Source organism: Oxyura jamaicensis, chromosome 3 (assembly GCF_011077185.1).
Source record: "Oxyura jamaicensis isolate SHBP4307 breed ruddy duck chromosome 3, BPBGC_Ojam_1.0, whole genome shotgun sequence".
NCBI classification, from domain to species: Eukaryota; Metazoa; Chordata; class Aves; order Anseriformes; family Anatidae; genus Oxyura; species Oxyura jamaicensis.
The window spans coordinates 22963107-22981215 of record NC_048895.1 but is presented as its reverse complement, the minus strand read 5'-3'; the positions used below and the strand labels follow the sequence as shown (position 1 = coordinate 22981215).

General features: G+C 37.4%; 2 protein-coding genes across 6 annotated transcripts in view; one reads left to right on the top strand and one right to left on the bottom strand.

The window, feature by feature from the left end:
* Positions 1-15150, bottom strand: part of SPATA17 (spermatogenesis associated 17) — a 97153-nt gene extending 82003 nt beyond the window's left edge. For 2 of the 3 annotated variants that reach the window (XM_035320847.1, XM_035320848.1), the window contains exons 1-4: positions 15068-15150; positions 9898-9987; positions 7258-7339; positions 1036-1086 (exon numbers count right to left, since the gene is read on the bottom strand). In XM_035320847.1, coding sequence (XP_035176738.1) covers positions 1036-1086; positions 7258-7339; positions 9898-9987; positions 15068-15135 — 291 coding nt within the window. In that variant the 5' untranslated portion in view covers positions 15136-15150. The remainder of the gene's footprint in view (positions 1-1035; positions 1087-7257; positions 7340-9897; positions 9988-15067) is intronic. The other variant, XM_035320849.1, reaches the window with a different exon arrangement.
* Positions 15151-15161: 11 nt separating this feature from the next.
* GPATCH2 (G-patch domain containing 2) overlaps positions 15162-18109 on the top strand; it is a 116406-nt gene continuing 113458 nt past the window's right edge. For 2 of the 3 annotated variants that reach the window (XM_035320844.1, XM_035320846.1), the window contains exon 1: positions 15162-15310. In XM_035320844.1, coding sequence (XP_035176735.1) covers positions 15177-15310 — 134 coding nt within the window. In that variant the 5' untranslated portion in view covers positions 15162-15176. Of the gene's footprint in view, positions 15311-15384; positions 15577-18109 lie in introns of those variants that run through there. The other variant, XM_035320845.1, reaches the window with a different exon arrangement.

Sequence of the window (18109 nt, the reverse complement as noted above, 5' to 3'; positions counted from 1 at the left end):
TTTTGAATTTCTGAGCAATGTGATTGCTGTAAAACACCTTCAGATCTCTAACATACTCTAAATATAAGATTCTCTTTTGTGCCTTTGAAAAAAACAGAAACAAGTCAAAAACCTGATGGGAACCTGATGACACATCTCTTGACTCTGAGTTACGTGGGAGACAGAGAGATCACAAAATTAAATTTCATTCTGGGCATCTTCCTACTTCACAGGAATTTCCCTGACTTACTCTCCATCCTCACCACATCCTTACATTTGGTAGAATTCAAAACATAAGATGCCTTGCCTAAAGAGATATAAGCCACTAAAGTAAAACAGTTCTTTTTCACAAAACAAAAGAATTAAGGAAGGCAATAAGATTTCATCTCAAGGATTATCTCATGTCCTTACCTTATTTGTTTTATTTATTTGCTTAAGTTATCAAAGTTCAGGAAAAAAGAAAAAAGTAATTTTAGTTTAAGATATTTTGCAGTTTGCCCCACAACAAACTTCATTTGCTGTATATTTATTAAAGTTCCAGAACTGCTTACAGTCTTCTTCATCTAGCAAAAATCACTTGTAATATCATCAATGAGATCAGTGCAGTTCCAAATCTATATTTAAGCAATGAACTTGTCCTGTGTGGTTTAACTCTTTTGAGATTCAATACTTCATTTTTAATGTACTAACAAAAGGATATGTACCACTCCTTCAGTGAACATTAAAGTCCTATAGTTTGTCAGAATATTAAATGTATGTCTACATTTGTAAGAATACTCCCAGATAGAATGTTTGTTTTATCTTTATAGTATACGGTAAGGTACAATGAAATTTTAAATGGGGCAAGGCACACACAAATGCCTTAAATTCAGCTACAGTTTTCAAATACATCCCAGACTATTCAGTGTAACTTTAATTTTTAACTATGTACTATTTCCTGCTGTTGCCATCAGCATATCAATCAAGTGTATATTATTCTGGTTTGCTCATTTTATTAAAAGCAAATTCGGAGCGCAATTGACTTTTCATTTGTTTAACAAGTGAAGAAATATTTACCCTGACAGCCATTTCATTGTAGAAATTCATCTTCATAATAAAATATGCTGTCTGTGAATCAAGGAAAAAAAAAAAAAGATGGCATATATTTCAGTTACACAAAGACAGTGCTCCTATTTTTACATATAAAAGATAAGAATCTTTATACATAATACATAATAAGAGTTCTAGGCTTAGAGAGAATAAAATCAAACTTTGTATTGAAGAGATAGGCTTCCTAATACATAATGCAGGCTTAACCAGAAAAATCTATGGTAGTCAAACTAGGAGCTAATGGAGATATATGATCATAAAATGCTCTCCGCTGAGTTTGATAATCAATGGTGCTCTACTGAGAGTAGAATAACAAAGCAGAAATATTCACAAGTGCTGGTGACACATAGTATTGTATGATTTATTCACTGGGGTTCTTTTAGCCAAAACTCACAGAAACATAAAAGGAATTCATATTTCAAGACGTCTGGTTTAATGAAAAATTCAAAGAAATGCTGTCTTCAGTCGAAATCATTCAAGGATACGGATGCAGTGATGGAGCAAAATTGTGCCTTCCAACCATCTGTACTAAATGTTATGTACTTAGCTGCCTCCTGAGTAATCCTTGGGAATTTTGTTTCATTTAATATTCATTTCAACATCATAAAATCATAAATACAATGATACCATGTTATAGTGAATCCCCTGATATAGAAAACATTTTCTGAAGTCCTGGTTTCCTTCCAATAAAGTAGAATTCCTCTCATAGTGAACGAATCCCCTATTATACTAAGCAATCACTTGGCAGCATAGGTTATTTTAATGGATACATCACTTTAAACTAAGCTTTCACATCTGTTCCGCCCTCTAATTACAAATGCAAAATGAACATAATTCACAATTGTATCATAAAAAGTAAAATATAAGTACTTTGAATGCAAGAGTATGTCCTTTATTTAGAACAACATGCAGCTTTTATGTGTTTCTCATGTTTTAGACACAAATCAAAGGCAAAAGTGCTTTCCCCTGATATAGTGATTTTCTCCCCCATGGCAAACAGGAATTCACTATAAAAGGGTTTCACTGTAATTAGTGTTATTTGAATTGCCTAGTCTGATCCAAAGCAAATTGTCTGTGGAGAGCAGCAGGACTGGATTATTTATCAACAGTCTGGGCAATTAAGAAACAGTTGGCTGCAATATGTTATTTACAAATGAACACAATGATGCTACTTCATTTTAAATTCTCTTTCTTCATTACATTAAGCAAGGCATAATTCCTGCAGTTTAATTAAGGTACATTTTAAATGCTCACTTTAATATTGTACCAATCTACTAATAACAGATACAGGAGAAAAGATATTCCCTACTTGAAAGAAAAATGCAGGACTGCTAAAATAAAAAAAAAAAAAAAAAAGTTTTAGTTATACACACATACACAAGTGCACTTTATATATATATATACACACACATATATATGTAAGAGGGAATCTCAATTCCAGAGGTATGAATTAGAATAAATATGGGACTCTATCTTCACTTCTCTCAGCGTAAATGTTTTCTAAGTGATGCTAACTGTAGATATTTGAAAGAAATAATGGTTTCCAGGTCTAGGTATGTGCTTAAACAGTTCAATTAAATTGATATAATTTTGCTTTGAAGCTCGTCTTTTCTTTCTTTGAAAGAGAATGCAAGAGTTTCAGCATTACCAAATAGATTCATTACATTTTTAATGGAGATTTTGAGGTTAAAAATGATCACTGTATTTCTGCCTATCGGTGATTAAATTAAACAATCTCACACTTTTTAATTTATTCTTCTCATATTTGAAGGCCGTGACCACTTTGATCTGAATTCACCCTAATTCACTGAAGACCCTAACTTGGAAGGCTATTGTCATTATGTTCTTTATGTCATCATTACCGAAACAGGGAGATCGCTTTTCCACAGAACTTGGTGAAGTACTGAAGAGTTCTGCAAACGCATCTCCCTATACTATTTACAGACAGTCAATGGCAACTAGGTTCCTAACTCACATACCCCATTTAGGTGTGACAAATCTGGGCCTTACACTACCACTACTTAACAAGGTCACACATAACATGGGAATTATACATTCCTGCTTTTTTCCAGCACTGCTCTAAATCACAGTTCAGTCAAATGGAGAATTGCTCTTACAACTTTGTCTTACAACCTTACCCTTAGACACAGCCAAAGTCTGTGTTGCCATTGAGGTTTGTTTGCAAATGGATTTGCCCTCTGTTTTCTAATCTTGATTATCATGCACTAAACTCTGCTACCACAAGTGATGGACAATGTGTTTATCCCTACTCACAAAAGCACAGGTATAATTTAATGCATAATTCAAGTCTGCATTTATGATCTTTCCTAGTAAACAAAAGATTATTTTCTAAACTGGATCCCTATTGTCCAGAAGACACTTTCTCATGTCCACTTTTCTCATGTTTAAGTGGAATTTCTTGGATTTCAGTTTGTGCCCATTTCCTGTCATCATTTCACTGGGTGCCAGTTCCACGGTTACATTGCAGGCTGACTCTCTGGTAAGACTTATCTCACCATCCCATCCACACGCACCACCACTTCCAAACCATGCAGTGCTTGTATCTATCTCTGATGTTTATATATGTCTCCCTACTAGTTTACTTTAATGGCTATGATTCCAAAATATATTTGAATCTTTTGTGTATAAACTGCTGGGCACTTAATCTACTTTCTCATTCGCTTACTATTTAAAAACACATTTGAGGATAACTTACAAATGTGTCCTGATCATGATTAGTGTTTCCTTTGTATTTAAACAGATAATACAAGGTAACATTTCAAAGGAGAAATGGAAATTTGATTGAAAATAGATTTAAAGAAGGAATGAACATGTGGTCTAAGTCAACAGGCACTTTTTTTATAGAGCAAATATGCATTTGCCTAATTCCTATTGAACTGGGAATTTAAAACTGGTTACTGAGTTGAAGCTAAACTATTTAAGATAATTTCAAACTAGGTGCCGTAAAACACTCACTTTCTACAAATGCACGTCCTTCCAAAGTGAGTTGAAAATATGAATACCAACTTCATATACCAATTAAGTGTTTGAATTCCATTTGCCTTAACAGGTGATTTCTTGTCTTTGAGAAGAATTATAAAAAGGAACATTGACATACAGTTTGATTAGTGTTTTGGTGTTTGCCTGGTTTTAAAATTCATCCTTTCCTGCAGGTATTACAAGACTTTCAGAACCCAGTACTACCAATGTATCTAAGGCATTAAAAAAACCTATAGGAACTCAGTTTTTAATTTTAGTTTGGTATCAATATTAGAAATCAAACTTTTTTTACCAAAGCATCTATAATTAGAATACAGAAAGGCACGTAACTTTGGTCATATAAGCACTATAAATAGTGGGATTTTTTGACTTAAACTATTTTAAAAATCAACAGAAGCAGCACTAGAGGAATTACAAATTAAATACTAGTAGTGATGCACATATGGACAGCCAATCTGATGAGCCTCAGCCTTTGTTATTTTCCGCATCAGTACCACTCACATTTCACAATTTTGAATATAATCATTAAAATGATTTATTATCAAGTAATCATCGGTATTTTGTGCATATGCTTTGCCTTGTTTGCTGGCAGCAGATACCAATCCAGTTATTACCATGAGAAAAATTTAAAGTGACCAAATATTTTTCTATTTAGGGAAAAGAAAACACAAAAAAATCTGTCATGTCAAGTGGATTATTGCATTTCATTATCAGGAGTCATTACAACTGTTATTAGCAATAGTTCAATACAAATATTAATGGATCTTTTAACTTAAAAGCTCCATTAGGCTGCTGAGAAGATTTTTGTTTCATTTAAAAATTTTCCAAAAATCACCCAGTTCATTAAAAAATTAAAATTCACCCAGGCACTGAGTGTGTAAAAGTAGGGACGAATATAGGGAATGAACTTGAATTTCATATCTAAATCCAATCTGAGAACATATGACATTGAGTACAGTAGACTAAAGGGACAAAAAGGTGCCTTTTTAACTGCTACTTGTATGGCTTTCAGGTTGGCTTCTAATCAGGCTGTGCTATTTAGTCCTCTCTAAAGAGAAAACAAGCACAAAATGAAGACTTTGATGGAAAAGATGGTTTTCTACGCTGATTGTACAGTTCATAAGTTTGCTGATGAGATTCTGTTTCTCTAAAGCTCTGGCTAATACTAGATAAGTGCCAATATCCAGAAAGTGGATGGATTCATGGTAGGATTTAGAACGTGGATTGCTGAATTTTTTGTTGTACGTTATTCCACAGAACTTCAGAGTTGGTAAGGGATTGTCAGTTTTGTCTATTTGAATAATAGCACATAAACCAGGCTTTATTACATAAAGTCTTTCTTCTTTTACTTTTCATAAATATATTTTAAGAATGGAAAGCTAAGGAATTTTTATGATGCTAGTTAGCTTGGCTGGGTTATTATAGGGAATGTTAATTGGAAAGACTGTCTTAAAATGTAACAGGCAGATTATTTTTAAGAAAAGAGTTCAGAAGAATAAAGAAATAATAAAGACATGACGTAAAACACCTTCCATATCATAGATACATGGAGAGGAGGGACTTCTGTGAGTGATCTTTAACGTTCCAAACCCTTGCTCAAAGCAGAGATGATTAGAGTAAGTTGTGCAAGTCTTTGTTCAGTTGGACGTTGAGTATTTCCAAGGATAGAGACTCCACAGGCATGGCTTGCAGTCTCTGAACAATTCATTCCCATATTAGACCACCCTCACAGTTAATCAGGTCTCATTTTAAGTGGAATTTTATCTATTTCAGTTTGTGCCCACTGCCTTTCATGGCACCAATTTCAAGGTGATACCACAGCTTGACCCTCTGGGGAGAATTAGCTTGCCATCTCACTTACAGTCGCACTCAGAACTCTGCAATGGACAGTAGGCATGGTAGTGATGTATTCATTTTGTATCTGATCTAGGCATGCCTGTTTTTACAATCTTATTACATAAAAATAAGTCTCTGAAGTGACATTGTTCTGTTTAAAATAGGAAAATGATTATAATTAACAATGAAATTAGCATTTCAACATGGCTGCATGGATGCTTTATTTCATTAACAAATTTTAATATTATCATGTTTCTCTTTTTCTAAAGAATGTTTTCTAGATTAACCTAAACTTCCCTAAACTCAGAGACAATATTCAGTTAAGTCCCCCCCTGTTTTTCATTGTTGTTGTTAAAAAAATAAAAATAAAATAAAATCTAATCCAACTGTTCAGCTATCTAACCTGTATTCAAAAAAAGAGCGTTTTAGAAGACGGACTGAAAACCACAGACTGGAAGGATGATTCATAATTAAGCCAGGTAAACTGGAAGAGGTAAAACTTTTAATTAGGTTACTGGTAGATTGGGGGGTGGTGGTGGTAATAGATAAGCCTTCAGGCACCCAAGTTCTTAGGCTTGAAAACATAGGAGGTATGGACTTTAGCCTGTTATATATGAAGGCTCAGATTTTTTTCCTTTTGCTTGACTTGTCTGTGTTGACTAAGAACAGCTGTTTAACAAAATGCATCAAGAATAAATGACTAACAAGTAAAAAATATTGTAAAATATTAACATAAATTGATGAATTAGTGAAGCTAACTACATATTAAGAACTTGATTGGTTTATGTTAAAGACAAATTAGCTATTTCTTAATCTCCTAAACCTGTTAACAAAGCTTTTAGCTAGTATGCTATCATATACTTTTGTTATCTTCAACTCTGTCAAGGGAATTAGATTGACTGTGATCTGCTGTGTGCCTCAAGGTAAACCTCAAATACTTCAAGGTTCATTAAGTAAGAAATTTAAACCACTAAAACATAGAACAGCAGTATATACAGACATGGGCTTATTTTATTTTCGGAATTAAAAGTTCAGCCAGTGGGAAAAAAAAATCTTGAAAAGCTCCAATCCCGCAATTAGCATCATGCAGGCAGGCTTCTCAATGAGCAGATCTTATTGCTGGTTTGGGAACAAATACTCCAGAGCTGCCAATGCTTCAGCACTAACTTAACTTGACCACCATGAGTGGGCTTACTGAAATTAATGACACTTTTCATGATAATAACAGTTGAGTAAGTGTTTGTGTATATCAAGGATCAAAGTTTCAACTTTTTAATTTCAAAGCAAATGAATGAATTAATTCATACTTATTATATAAATATGCAAACAAGATTTTTAAAACTAGTTTTCTACCTTCACTATTTTTCGGAAGTATCTTCTGCTTTGATAACCTCTCCACCGCTTCTGTATACAAATCACCATTTTGTTCAGATGTCTAAAATGAAATATATTAAAAAGAGATTGTTTTGAAACATTAAAATGCAACTGCGAATACATTATTTCCTATTATTAAAAATAATGTATACTATATTATCCATACTTGGACACAGGGTATAATATCCTGCATTACCCATACCCAGGTTGGATGGGGCTTTGAGGAGCCTGGTATACGGGGAGGTGTCCCTGCCCATGGCAGGGGGGTTGGAATTAGATGATCTTTAAGGTCCCTTCCAACCCAAACCACTCCGTGATGCTATAATTCTATGACACTTACTCCAAACAGAAAGCCACAGCAAACACACTTCACACATACATATATGCATATATGCATGTATATATATGCACACACATACACACTTCTAAACTAATATTTATACATATACACATACATTGTTTTTGGAAAAACTGAGTTCCTGCAAACTTTCTTCTATACTATTTCAGGTGTTATTAGAAAAAGATTTATGAAATAGCTGTAAGAATGTAATTTACAAGATAGATGATTTTAGGAACTCTTTTAAGCAATTTATCTGACCAGTTCAAAATCTATATGGGGAAGAATTCATACCACCTAACTATGAACATCTAATTTAGAATCCTTGTAGTACAGCAAGAGTCACTCAGTGGAGGCAGGCCTTTCCAGCAGGTGATTAAAAGCAGTTGAATGTGAGGGTAATTCAGAACACTCACAAATGACTCTATTGAAATTATGCTCCTAAATCCATACATCTTTGGAAAGAGGACATTCATCTTTGGAAAGAGGACACCGAGCAGGAGCACTGTACACAGTGGCAGAGAAAATCATCTTCTACACTTAGTGATTTACTTCTTATATGCTGCTTATGACTACGTTGTTCTTCTTATGTTACAAAAGTCAGATATGCCATTACTAAATACTAATATGTGTTTGGAAGAGCAAAGTTCCTATCAAATAGGTTGGACCCACTTGGGTTTTCACTTTCTTCTGCAGCATGCTGTTGCTACTCATGTGCTGAAAACAGAAGGGCATTACTTAATCTTCTCTGTCTTTGTGGGGCTTTTGACATGAATGGCATAGCTGATATTCCTTGGAAGGCTGAAATACCATGTTTGTCTGCCTGCTGAACACATGCATGTGATGGCTGCATCCTGTGACAACACGCCTGAACCAGCAATGGACAATAAATTACCATTGTTTCTTTTTCAAACAAGTGCATGTGTAGGCTGTAGCCATTGGTCTTTAAGTGATTAATGTTCTTTAGCCTAATAATTCTTTAGGCTGGATACAATGTATCTGGGGTGACACAGAATGACTTGTGACAAGTATGAGGTCAAACTAGGAGATAAAACAATCCCCATCCTTCACAGTCTTAAGTTTAATGAAGATAAGGAAATTCAACGAAATGAGTTTGACCAATAGGGCTTATGACCATAAAAAATGAAGGAGGATCTTCTGGGCGGAGGACCAACTACACTGCTTCCAAAAATATGTTGTATATGGCATTTTACAGACAAAGTAATTGTTTATTTTATTTGTTTTATAAGTGGAGAAAAATATGTAAAGAAAGATCTTTAAACACGACTTGTTCAAATTGAGCTGTGGAATTTAATTTTCTACAGTGAGAATCCTGTTACCATACACTCACTAGGCAATTTTTGTCTGAGGTCCACAGCAAGAGAGATAAGAAAAGTCTATGCAAACAGCTTATCTAGGGAACGTTCTCATTTTCTCCAGTCATGTCAAGATCTCTTAGACAATACTGTGCATCTATTAATATCTATTAGCATCTATTAGCATCGTGTTGGTGGGACTGCCAGTTACATTCTAAGAGTTTGCCTTACGAAGTGGTATCAAAATAAGTACTTGTTTTCTCATTTAAGTTATTCACAGATAATAAGAGAGTGGCTTGCGGTGTATTCACCATAAATGGTTCTCTGTTGCTTGTGTATCCAAAATGGTTATTACAGCGCTTTTTATATGTGAGGTTTAGTGGCGAGTACTCCTTCTGGGAGCAGATGGGCAGATGCTCATCTCTGCTTTCTGGAGACACTGACAGGACACGAGCGACTGGCATAGAGCTGTGATGGGGTCAGGCTGGGTGTTAGGAAAAGGTTCTGCACCCAGAGGGTGGTTGGGCACTGAAACAGGCTCCCTGGGGAAGAGGTCACGGCACCAAGCCTGCCAGAGTTCAAGAAGCATTTGGACAATGCTCGCAGACATAGGGTTTGATATCTAGGGGTCCTGTTTGGAGCCAGGAGTGAGACACAGCAATTCTTGTGGGTCCCTTCCAACACAGGATATTTTATGATTCTATATTGAAGATGGACTGTTTCTGTGCTACTTACTAGCTGCTTACCAGCATCTTGCCATTTTAATTGCATATAGCTATGAAAATCAAAAATAATTATTTTTTTACAGTGGTGCAGCATATGCTTCATTCTATTTAAAAGCAGAATAGATGATAAAGTTTTTTTTTCCAAAATTTTCTCATTTTATTAAAATCAAATAATACCATGAGAAATTTTGGAACAAAATTCAAGTATGAAATACAGATTAAAATAAGCCTAATATACTACCTCAGATAAGCTCGGACTCTGCATCCTCGAAACCAGCTCTGAATTTTGACAGCAGCTTTGTACTTTATTTTTCTGTCTTCATCTACACATCTGAAAATATAAAAAGTAGTAGTTATTTATGGTAATCATAGAAAATATAAAAAGTAGTGATACCTATCAGCATGACAATTTAGTACCAAAACAGAAAAAAAAATCCTTCTAAAATATTTCTTACTATTGAAGCTTGTGATGTTTTTCACTGGATTTTTCACCTACAGTTAAAATTTTAATTCTATGAAGTTCAATAATATTGCATAACAATATAATTTTGGTTAGTTGTATAGTGTGAATGTAAAAAAGTTAAGTCCCCTACAGAGGACTGGAGACTTGATAGCCTGTAACCAATTTTTAAAAAATTAAAATTAGTACAGAAAGAAGGACTAAAAAAGATTGCTAAATAAATATTAAATTTATAAACTTTATTGAGATTAGACAGTCATGGAAAAATGCAACAGATCGCTTCAGAATAATACATGAATGAACCCAAACCATGCTACCTATAACTACAGAACTAAAATATTTTTTAAAAGATATGAAAACTAAATATGACTGCAAGCTACTGCAATGCTAAGGTATTGCAACCTATAGGTGACATAATGTTTGGGAGAGCATAATTCTTATTCCCATACAATACTGAATACGCATGTCATCAAATTATGGTCTTCTTCTGTTGTAGGTGAAAAATCTGGATAATTCTTTAATTAGGCCTGATTTATAACAAAAACCCTACAGCTATGTATAAAATTGTATATCCATGGGAATACTAATTAACTTAACTACAGTCAATATTTTCATAATAAATATCAATTGAAGCAATAAGAAGTGTTTATTAAGGGTAAGAACTAGTTTTAAAACATTGTTTTACAAACAATACTATTTTATTTTTATATTACTTGAAGAGTGATAGCATCAGTAATGATGACAGACATATATTGTCTGTAGATTTTTTAATGAATATAAGCTTATCTTACTGGATGAAAATAGAGGATTTAGAACATTAGCTGGTATATCAGAAGGGAATTTAAAGAAGATAAATATGGAAAAGGAGATGAATGAAGAAAAGTGAGAGACGAATGCAAGTGGAAAATATGAGTTATAACAATGAAAGCATAGGAAAGAAATTAAATGTAGAAATTTGCAAACTTCAGAAGGCCTGGAATGGCAAAATATGAAATCTAAATGTAGCTTAAAAGGAAGAAGAAGCCAGGAATTAGAAACAAATGTTATTAGTAATTTGGAGAGATTCCAAAGCAATAATCATGGGGATCTTTTACACAGAATTATAGTAGTCAGTGCAACAGTTAATTGAGTCTTGACAGGACTTTGTGCAATGGGAATTCAAAGACATGGATTTTGGAGATAATGTAAAAATGAAACTGGCAGATTATTGGTGTGCACTGCAGGCAGGCAAGGAAGGAACAAAATGAACCAAAAGAATCAGAAAACATGCTGAGATTGCATGACTGATTAATACGGATGCCAGAAGAACTGATGAAGTAGCAATGATACAGAGGAAGATGAAGAATTTGTTTTTAAATTACATGAGAAGAAAGGTTATCTAGAAAGAGATACTGGTAAGGCAGCTGAAGATGCAAGATAGATGTATATGGAGAATTGATGACTTCAAGGAAATCTTCAAGAACTGTTAGTTGCCAAAGCCTTGTGTTAAATGAGGAAGTACAAAGAAAAGGCACATGCACAAGCAGAAAAAGAAGCACAAGTGAAAGGACCTCATCAAAAAGTTAGAAAGTAATTCCATGAGACAGTCTTGCTTGTCTTCTTTCCATGACTGTCTATTGCGAACAGTAATTGTGACAAAGCAAAAAGGCACATAAAGAAAACCGTGAATCTAAAAGGGACTAAAGAGACTTCATAGAGTTAAAGAAGAAATCGTTACTATGATAAGTGTCAGTGCTGAGGGGTAGAATCCAGCTATGAGATCACCTCTAGTTTTATTTATTTGTTGTTGGTTTGTTTTTCCAAATGTCAGAGTCAAGTTTATGAACTTAAAATTTTATCTTAATATTTTAATACCCTATTTTTTGTTAGGAACATGTTTACCAAATAGTTAAATTTGTTACACCTGCCACAAAATAACAATTAGGCTACTATTAATTAGTTTTCTTATCTAGCTAATATTAGTGAGTTCTTGCTGTCGTTTCAACATTAACTGCCAATACTAACAAAAGCAATTTTTATCTGATAAATTAGTATTATCCTCATTATATATCATGAAAAACTAAATGCCGATTTAATACCACAGATCAAGAAGCATTAGTTCCACTGATTTTATATCAGCCAGTGCAGCATGTGCCTCCATATCACATTACACGAGCACACATTTTTCTCATCATCTGACATGCATCAGACCTGTTACAGAACCTAGAAACTGTGGAGATCTTCTTTTTTACGCAGGACCACAAAATAAGTCAATACCAAAGCTGACATTTATACTAGAGGGCTTTCTTGCTCCTTTCTTGTCTAGCTTCCTAGACTTCACACGAAGCAGACACCTCCAGAAATGAGTTTGATGAAAAACATATGAGCAATTTGGCCCTGGCCAGGCAGCCACAATCACAGCCTGGAAATAAACAAATGTGGGACTGGTCTACTCAGAGGTGGTAGCTCAAAAACCAGTCCTATCCATTTGGCACTAGGCAATAGCTATGGTCTGCTTCTGGAAGAGCAGAAGCCTAGCTGAGACAGATTAGAAATTCTTACAACTTTTATTTAAGTGGATCAAGAACAGACTTGGGTTTCTTGCAATATAATTCCACAAGCACTTTCAGCTGGCCTTATCAGAAAAAGAAGTCGTTTGGGGCTTAAGTTGTTTAAGCCAATATCTGCCATTCTGATCAGAATGCATAGTTGTCATACAGTTTGAATTAAGCTTTCAGAGTTACAAATACTTCTCAAAGACTTTTCTGAATGCTCTAAAAGGTCTTGTATATTCTAATACTTATGCTGAGAAAGCGCAGGCTCAAGGTGCAGACTTAAGGCTTCTTTGCTATAAATGGGTAAGTCCTCCCCTAGAAAGGTGCTTTCCCTAAAAGGACAGTCAGTTTAGAAGACCCCATACTATGAGACGAATGCAATTCTGTGTAAAGATTGACAGGAACATTATTAAGATCAGAAGAAGAACCATGTTAAATCGATCACTGGTCTAACCACAATCAAGAGGCAGGACATTACAGTCATCAGCCTGTCCTGATCTTTAATGGAACAGATGTAAAGTCGTAAAACAGCAAATGCATTCTGAAAGATAAAGAAGCTTTTCCAATTTGGGATTTACTTTAAGGCACTTCAATTACTGTGCTCCCCCTGCAGCAGTAATTGCTAGCAAGAGTACTTAGTTCTCACCAGAGTCACTTTAAGTCAAGCTGCTCTGGACGTTCTGTATGCTCTTGATGTTATACTAAGTTCTGCTTTTAGGTCTTGGTAGATGGGCGAAGAAATAAATAGTTTTATTTTGTCTTAAAACTTGTTTGGTACACATGGAAATCCTTCAGGCTTTACCATTGAAGGTACCTGCAAACAGTGCATCTCATACAAACAAACAAACAAGTACTTTGCCATCTATATTCTTCTGCACTGTCTGATACTTTATACCAAGTCAGGTCTTTTGGGGAATCCAGTATTTCACTGCAGAATATTGACTTTAAAGAGTAAGCAAGTGCTTTTTAAAAATATCACATATTTTTGTGTGAATACCATCCAACTACTTGTGAATGATGAGTGAGTTCACAGATCACCCTTAGTCATGCTCATAGCATCCCAGATTTGGCAACTATAACTGATATATTACTTTATGTAGAATATTTCTGCAACTGAAACTAAAGCTGTTCTTTCATTTTGCACAAAGTACTTCAAAGACCACTGCAAAATTGACACACTTCAATACCCAAAGTTGATTTTTTAAATTTAAAAGTTAAGTAGGGACCCATCAAAATCTCTAAACAAGACATTCTGATTTATTTCATGGTTTTACTGACAGCTTTGTTGAAGAAGTTCAAGATTTTCACCCTAACAAACAAAGATCAGATTACTGATCAAGCCTTTAGTTCCTCAGATAGAATATTTGAAGCCTCTCGTGTAAATTCTCGGCTGAAAATCTCTGAATTTCAAGAAGCTGATGGATTATAGCCTATTCTTAAAAGGGAAACAATTCATTTTTGGAAAGCTGTGCCAAAAAAAACAAATCCCGAAACATCAAGCATGCTGCCCTCCAATGGATTTCCATGTCTGGCTCAGCCTGCTCTTTATAACCTGAAGTATGTGAAATGCAAGTATAGTCTGCTGTAACTGACGCTCATGTAGCGAACTGCTGTGTGTACAGCCACGAGAGCATGGGATAAAGTTCAGCGAAAGAACAAGAATGCTCTACATGCAGGCAGGACTTGAAATCTCAACTTTTAGAGCTGTGTTATTCATGCTAACGTTGTTGTAATTGGTTTCTAAAATGATACATTAAACAGTGAAGAAAAAAAAAAAAGTATCCTGAATATGATTTTTTTTTTCTATTTGAGTATTAATGTTATATGCACACTAGCAGCAAGAATACATTTGAATAATAGGGTTTACAGTACAAATGCACAAAATATTAGAAGAGGTCTCAAAATATCTTATTTCCTACAATCTGACGTGAAAAGTTGCCACCTTCACGGTCAGAAAACCCCGCAGCACAAAATGGCCCCTCCACAAAGGGGACAGTAGCGGGGGACCCTGTCAGCGTGCCACTCTGTAGGTGGAGATGTGGATAGGGTGAGCATCTCCTTCTCCTGGCATAAAAAAATCTTTCACTTGGAAAAATAAATAAATAAATGATAAAAAAACCGTTTCTCAGGTACTAGAAACACAAGTTGCACGGTCTGCTTTACAGAGCTCAACTTCGAGCAGTGCAGATCATAGCCATCATCTCTCAGTGACTGGGGAATTCTCTGTCATTTTAAATAAATAAGTAAAAACATAAATGAGCAGGCCGGGAGGGTGTATGGGACCGCCGCAAGCTCCAGCGCCTGGCTTTGCGGGCGCCCCTCTGCCCTCAAAACGAGCCCGGGGGCCGGGAGGGAGGCTCTGAAGCCACCTATTTTCGGCGGAGCGCCGCCATCTCGCAGCCGGGCCCTGCGGGTACCTGTTCCTGCGGAAACACTCCTCCCGCAGCGCCTGCAGCCGGGCCTGCAGCCGGGCCAGGGCGGCCATGCTGCCCCCGCTACCCCCGCCCGCCCGACGCCGCCGCCGCCATGGCAACGGGCCGTACCACCCCGCGCCGCCCGCGGGTAGACGAGGCCGCCCGCGGTCCGGCCCGGCGCCGCGCGGGGAACGGGGCCGGCAGCGGCAGACCCGCGGGGAGGGACCGGGGAGACGACGAGGGGTGGTAAGCGAGGTGGGGGCGCGGTGCTGCCGGTGAGGAGCGGGGGAAGGGGAGAGATGGTGGCGGCCGCCTTCCTGCCGGGGCCCGAGCCGCTTCCGGGCCCTCCCGGCGGGGGCCTGCGGAGCAGCGCGGCAGCCTGCTGCCCCCGGCCCGGTGTGTGCGGAGCGGCGCAGCCTCCCCGGGGAGCGGCCGGGGGAGGGAGGCGCCGGGTTCATGTTGCGGGGCGCTGAGCCCAGCCCGACCCCAGCTCAGGCGGCGAGGACGAGCTGGTGAGGGCGGGCCGGGGGCGCGGGACCACGGAGGGGCCTGGGGCAACGCCTCGGAGCCGGGGGGGAGGGCGAGGTGCGGGGGTGAGTGGGGCCCCCACTCCTTGCTGCTGTCCTGCGGAAGGGGGGCTGCAGGGCCTGAGGGGGTCTGCATGGCCTGAGGGGGGTCCTGCAGGGGAGAGGGGGTTTGGGGGGGGGGGGGGGGGTTATTGCCGGAGGTGGGTCTGTAGGGCCTGGACGTGCCCCTTGCACGCCTCTCAGGCTCGCCTCGCTTGAAAGCCAGCAGCAGGAGGAGGAAGGACTGTCCCCTTGTTGCTGGAAGAGGACAGCAGGCACGCAAATGAAAGCTGGTGTCACGAGGGTGTTTTATTTTTTTCGTTGTGGCAGACCTGTCAAAGGCCTGAGCGCTTTGGTGGAGGTTGTGGAAACGTCCAGTGAGGTGTGGCTGCCGTCCTGAGGCTGCTGGGTCGCAAACAGAATCAACAAGTGTGGCTGCGGCCGACGAGCAAGAAAAGCGTAGCCAGTTCTGCTGCAATACAATTCGCGCGTTAGCTGTTTTATGTAAACCCAGATATTAGCATAGTGACTCTAAAGGGTGTATTGCTTTCCTCGTAGGACTGTGGAAACTGAGTAACAGAAGAGAGCAATGGGGGTTTTATTAATAAGCCATGGAGGCATAAAGGCTGTTGGTGAAGAGACTTGATGGAATTGAGCTGGAAAACTGATCGTAGTTTCTTTCAAAACTTGCTGCTGTTAATTTCCTACGTGAAGCTTTCAGTATCTTGTGGTATGTTAGGTATCATGCGGTGTGTTTAACTCCATTGTGCTTTAACTAATGGAAGTGGAGAGAAGTGTGGTACTTCTTTTGTTTTTATTTTTCTTGAATATTGATGATAATTTGAAGCCTGGGTTGAGGCTTTGCTACTTTTTCTAGAGGGAGCATTATGTATGCAGGTAGGGCTGCCAGGTCTTTAACAGGTTTATTTTATAGATCTCTTTGCTTCTTATATGGGGAGAGGGAAAAAGAGGAAGAGAGAGGCATAGTTCTTAATTATCTTACAGAGTGAACTTCTTCCTCCTACACTTCAGCTGATAACGCCACTTCTTTTATTTTTTTTCCCTTTTTTTTGTGGGAATTTCCATGGACTTTTTACGTTTCGATAAATGCGAAAAAAATCTCAATTAGAAAGCCTTTTGCATAGATAGTATACAGTTCTAGAAAAAGTATGCCAGTATCACTAGGCATATGGATATGCCCGTAAATGTAACCTCTGTTAGTTGTAGTTCGTAATGCTTCAGAGAATGAGGTATGCTCTTCTGGCAGAATTATTTTTATTTCAGTACTAAGGCTGTATATAGTCGAAACTCTGTCTAAGACGTTCATAACTTGTATCTTTATTCTGGGGAAGTTTTCATTATAGACTTAACATGTCTTTTGTCTTTAAATTTTATTATTTTGTTTCTATATAAATTCATTTGGTTCCAGAGACTTTAAAAAAAAGTATTCAGCAGCACAAGGTGTGGGAGCTTGGCATATTCTTCTGTAACTGTCATTAGACAGTGATTTTTCTTGTCCAAATACACTGCCTAGAGTTAGTCAGCACAGAGACAATTATTGAAGCCCTGTTTATTATCTATAGGATTGTTAGTTTAGTAGTTCTGAAGGAAGATCTGTTAAAAATTCTGTTCCTCAGAGTCACTGTCTTGTCTTATCCTTATATGTAAGTTATTCCAGAAGCTGTCCTTTAAAAGAAATCCATTCTATTAAAATGCAGGAAAATATTTTTTCGATGTATAATATGTCATACAGAAAATCAAGAACTTGGTCCTTCTAAAAACATTAGGACCCCACTAAAGAAGCTGGTAGATTCTGAACTGCCACAGAGTAGGAGTGTTCACCTTGGGTAGTAAATCTACTCTGAAGCAGATTTTTTTTTTAAATTTTTTTTCCTGTGAATACATATGACAATTTAGGAATGGTTTGTATTTCGGATACTTACTGGGCACTCTGATTCTTCTGATAATGACTTTGATGGTACAGCATATTATCATCACTTGACAGTTCACGTGATTCTTGACAATTAATTAATGAAGTCATGTGTCTGAAAAGGGCAAGCATATCAGGAAACGGCAGCATTGGGATTGCAAGAATTGCTACATCTCATGATAAATTGCTCCAAATCTCGCTTCTGCCTGACCCGTTCATTGTGTTAGAGCCTTATTAAAAGCAGCTCATGTCAGCATCTTTCAGATGGTATAACATTGCTCTGTTCTGAATACTTCTTCACTGTAAATATGAGTAGAGAATATTGTTTGAAAGACTTGATAGTATTTTTTGGTGTTCCTTCACAGGCAAACAACAATTGTAGAAAAGTCAGGTGTACTTCTTCCAGGTTGGTCTGGCCCTAGTTTTCAGGAGGACCAGCAACATAATCAGCCGATGAAATTCCATTGTTCCTCAGATACTATTAACTTTTCCTTATGTAGATCAAGTGCAGGGGAATTCCTAAACATGTTTAAAGAAGTTTCTCAAATG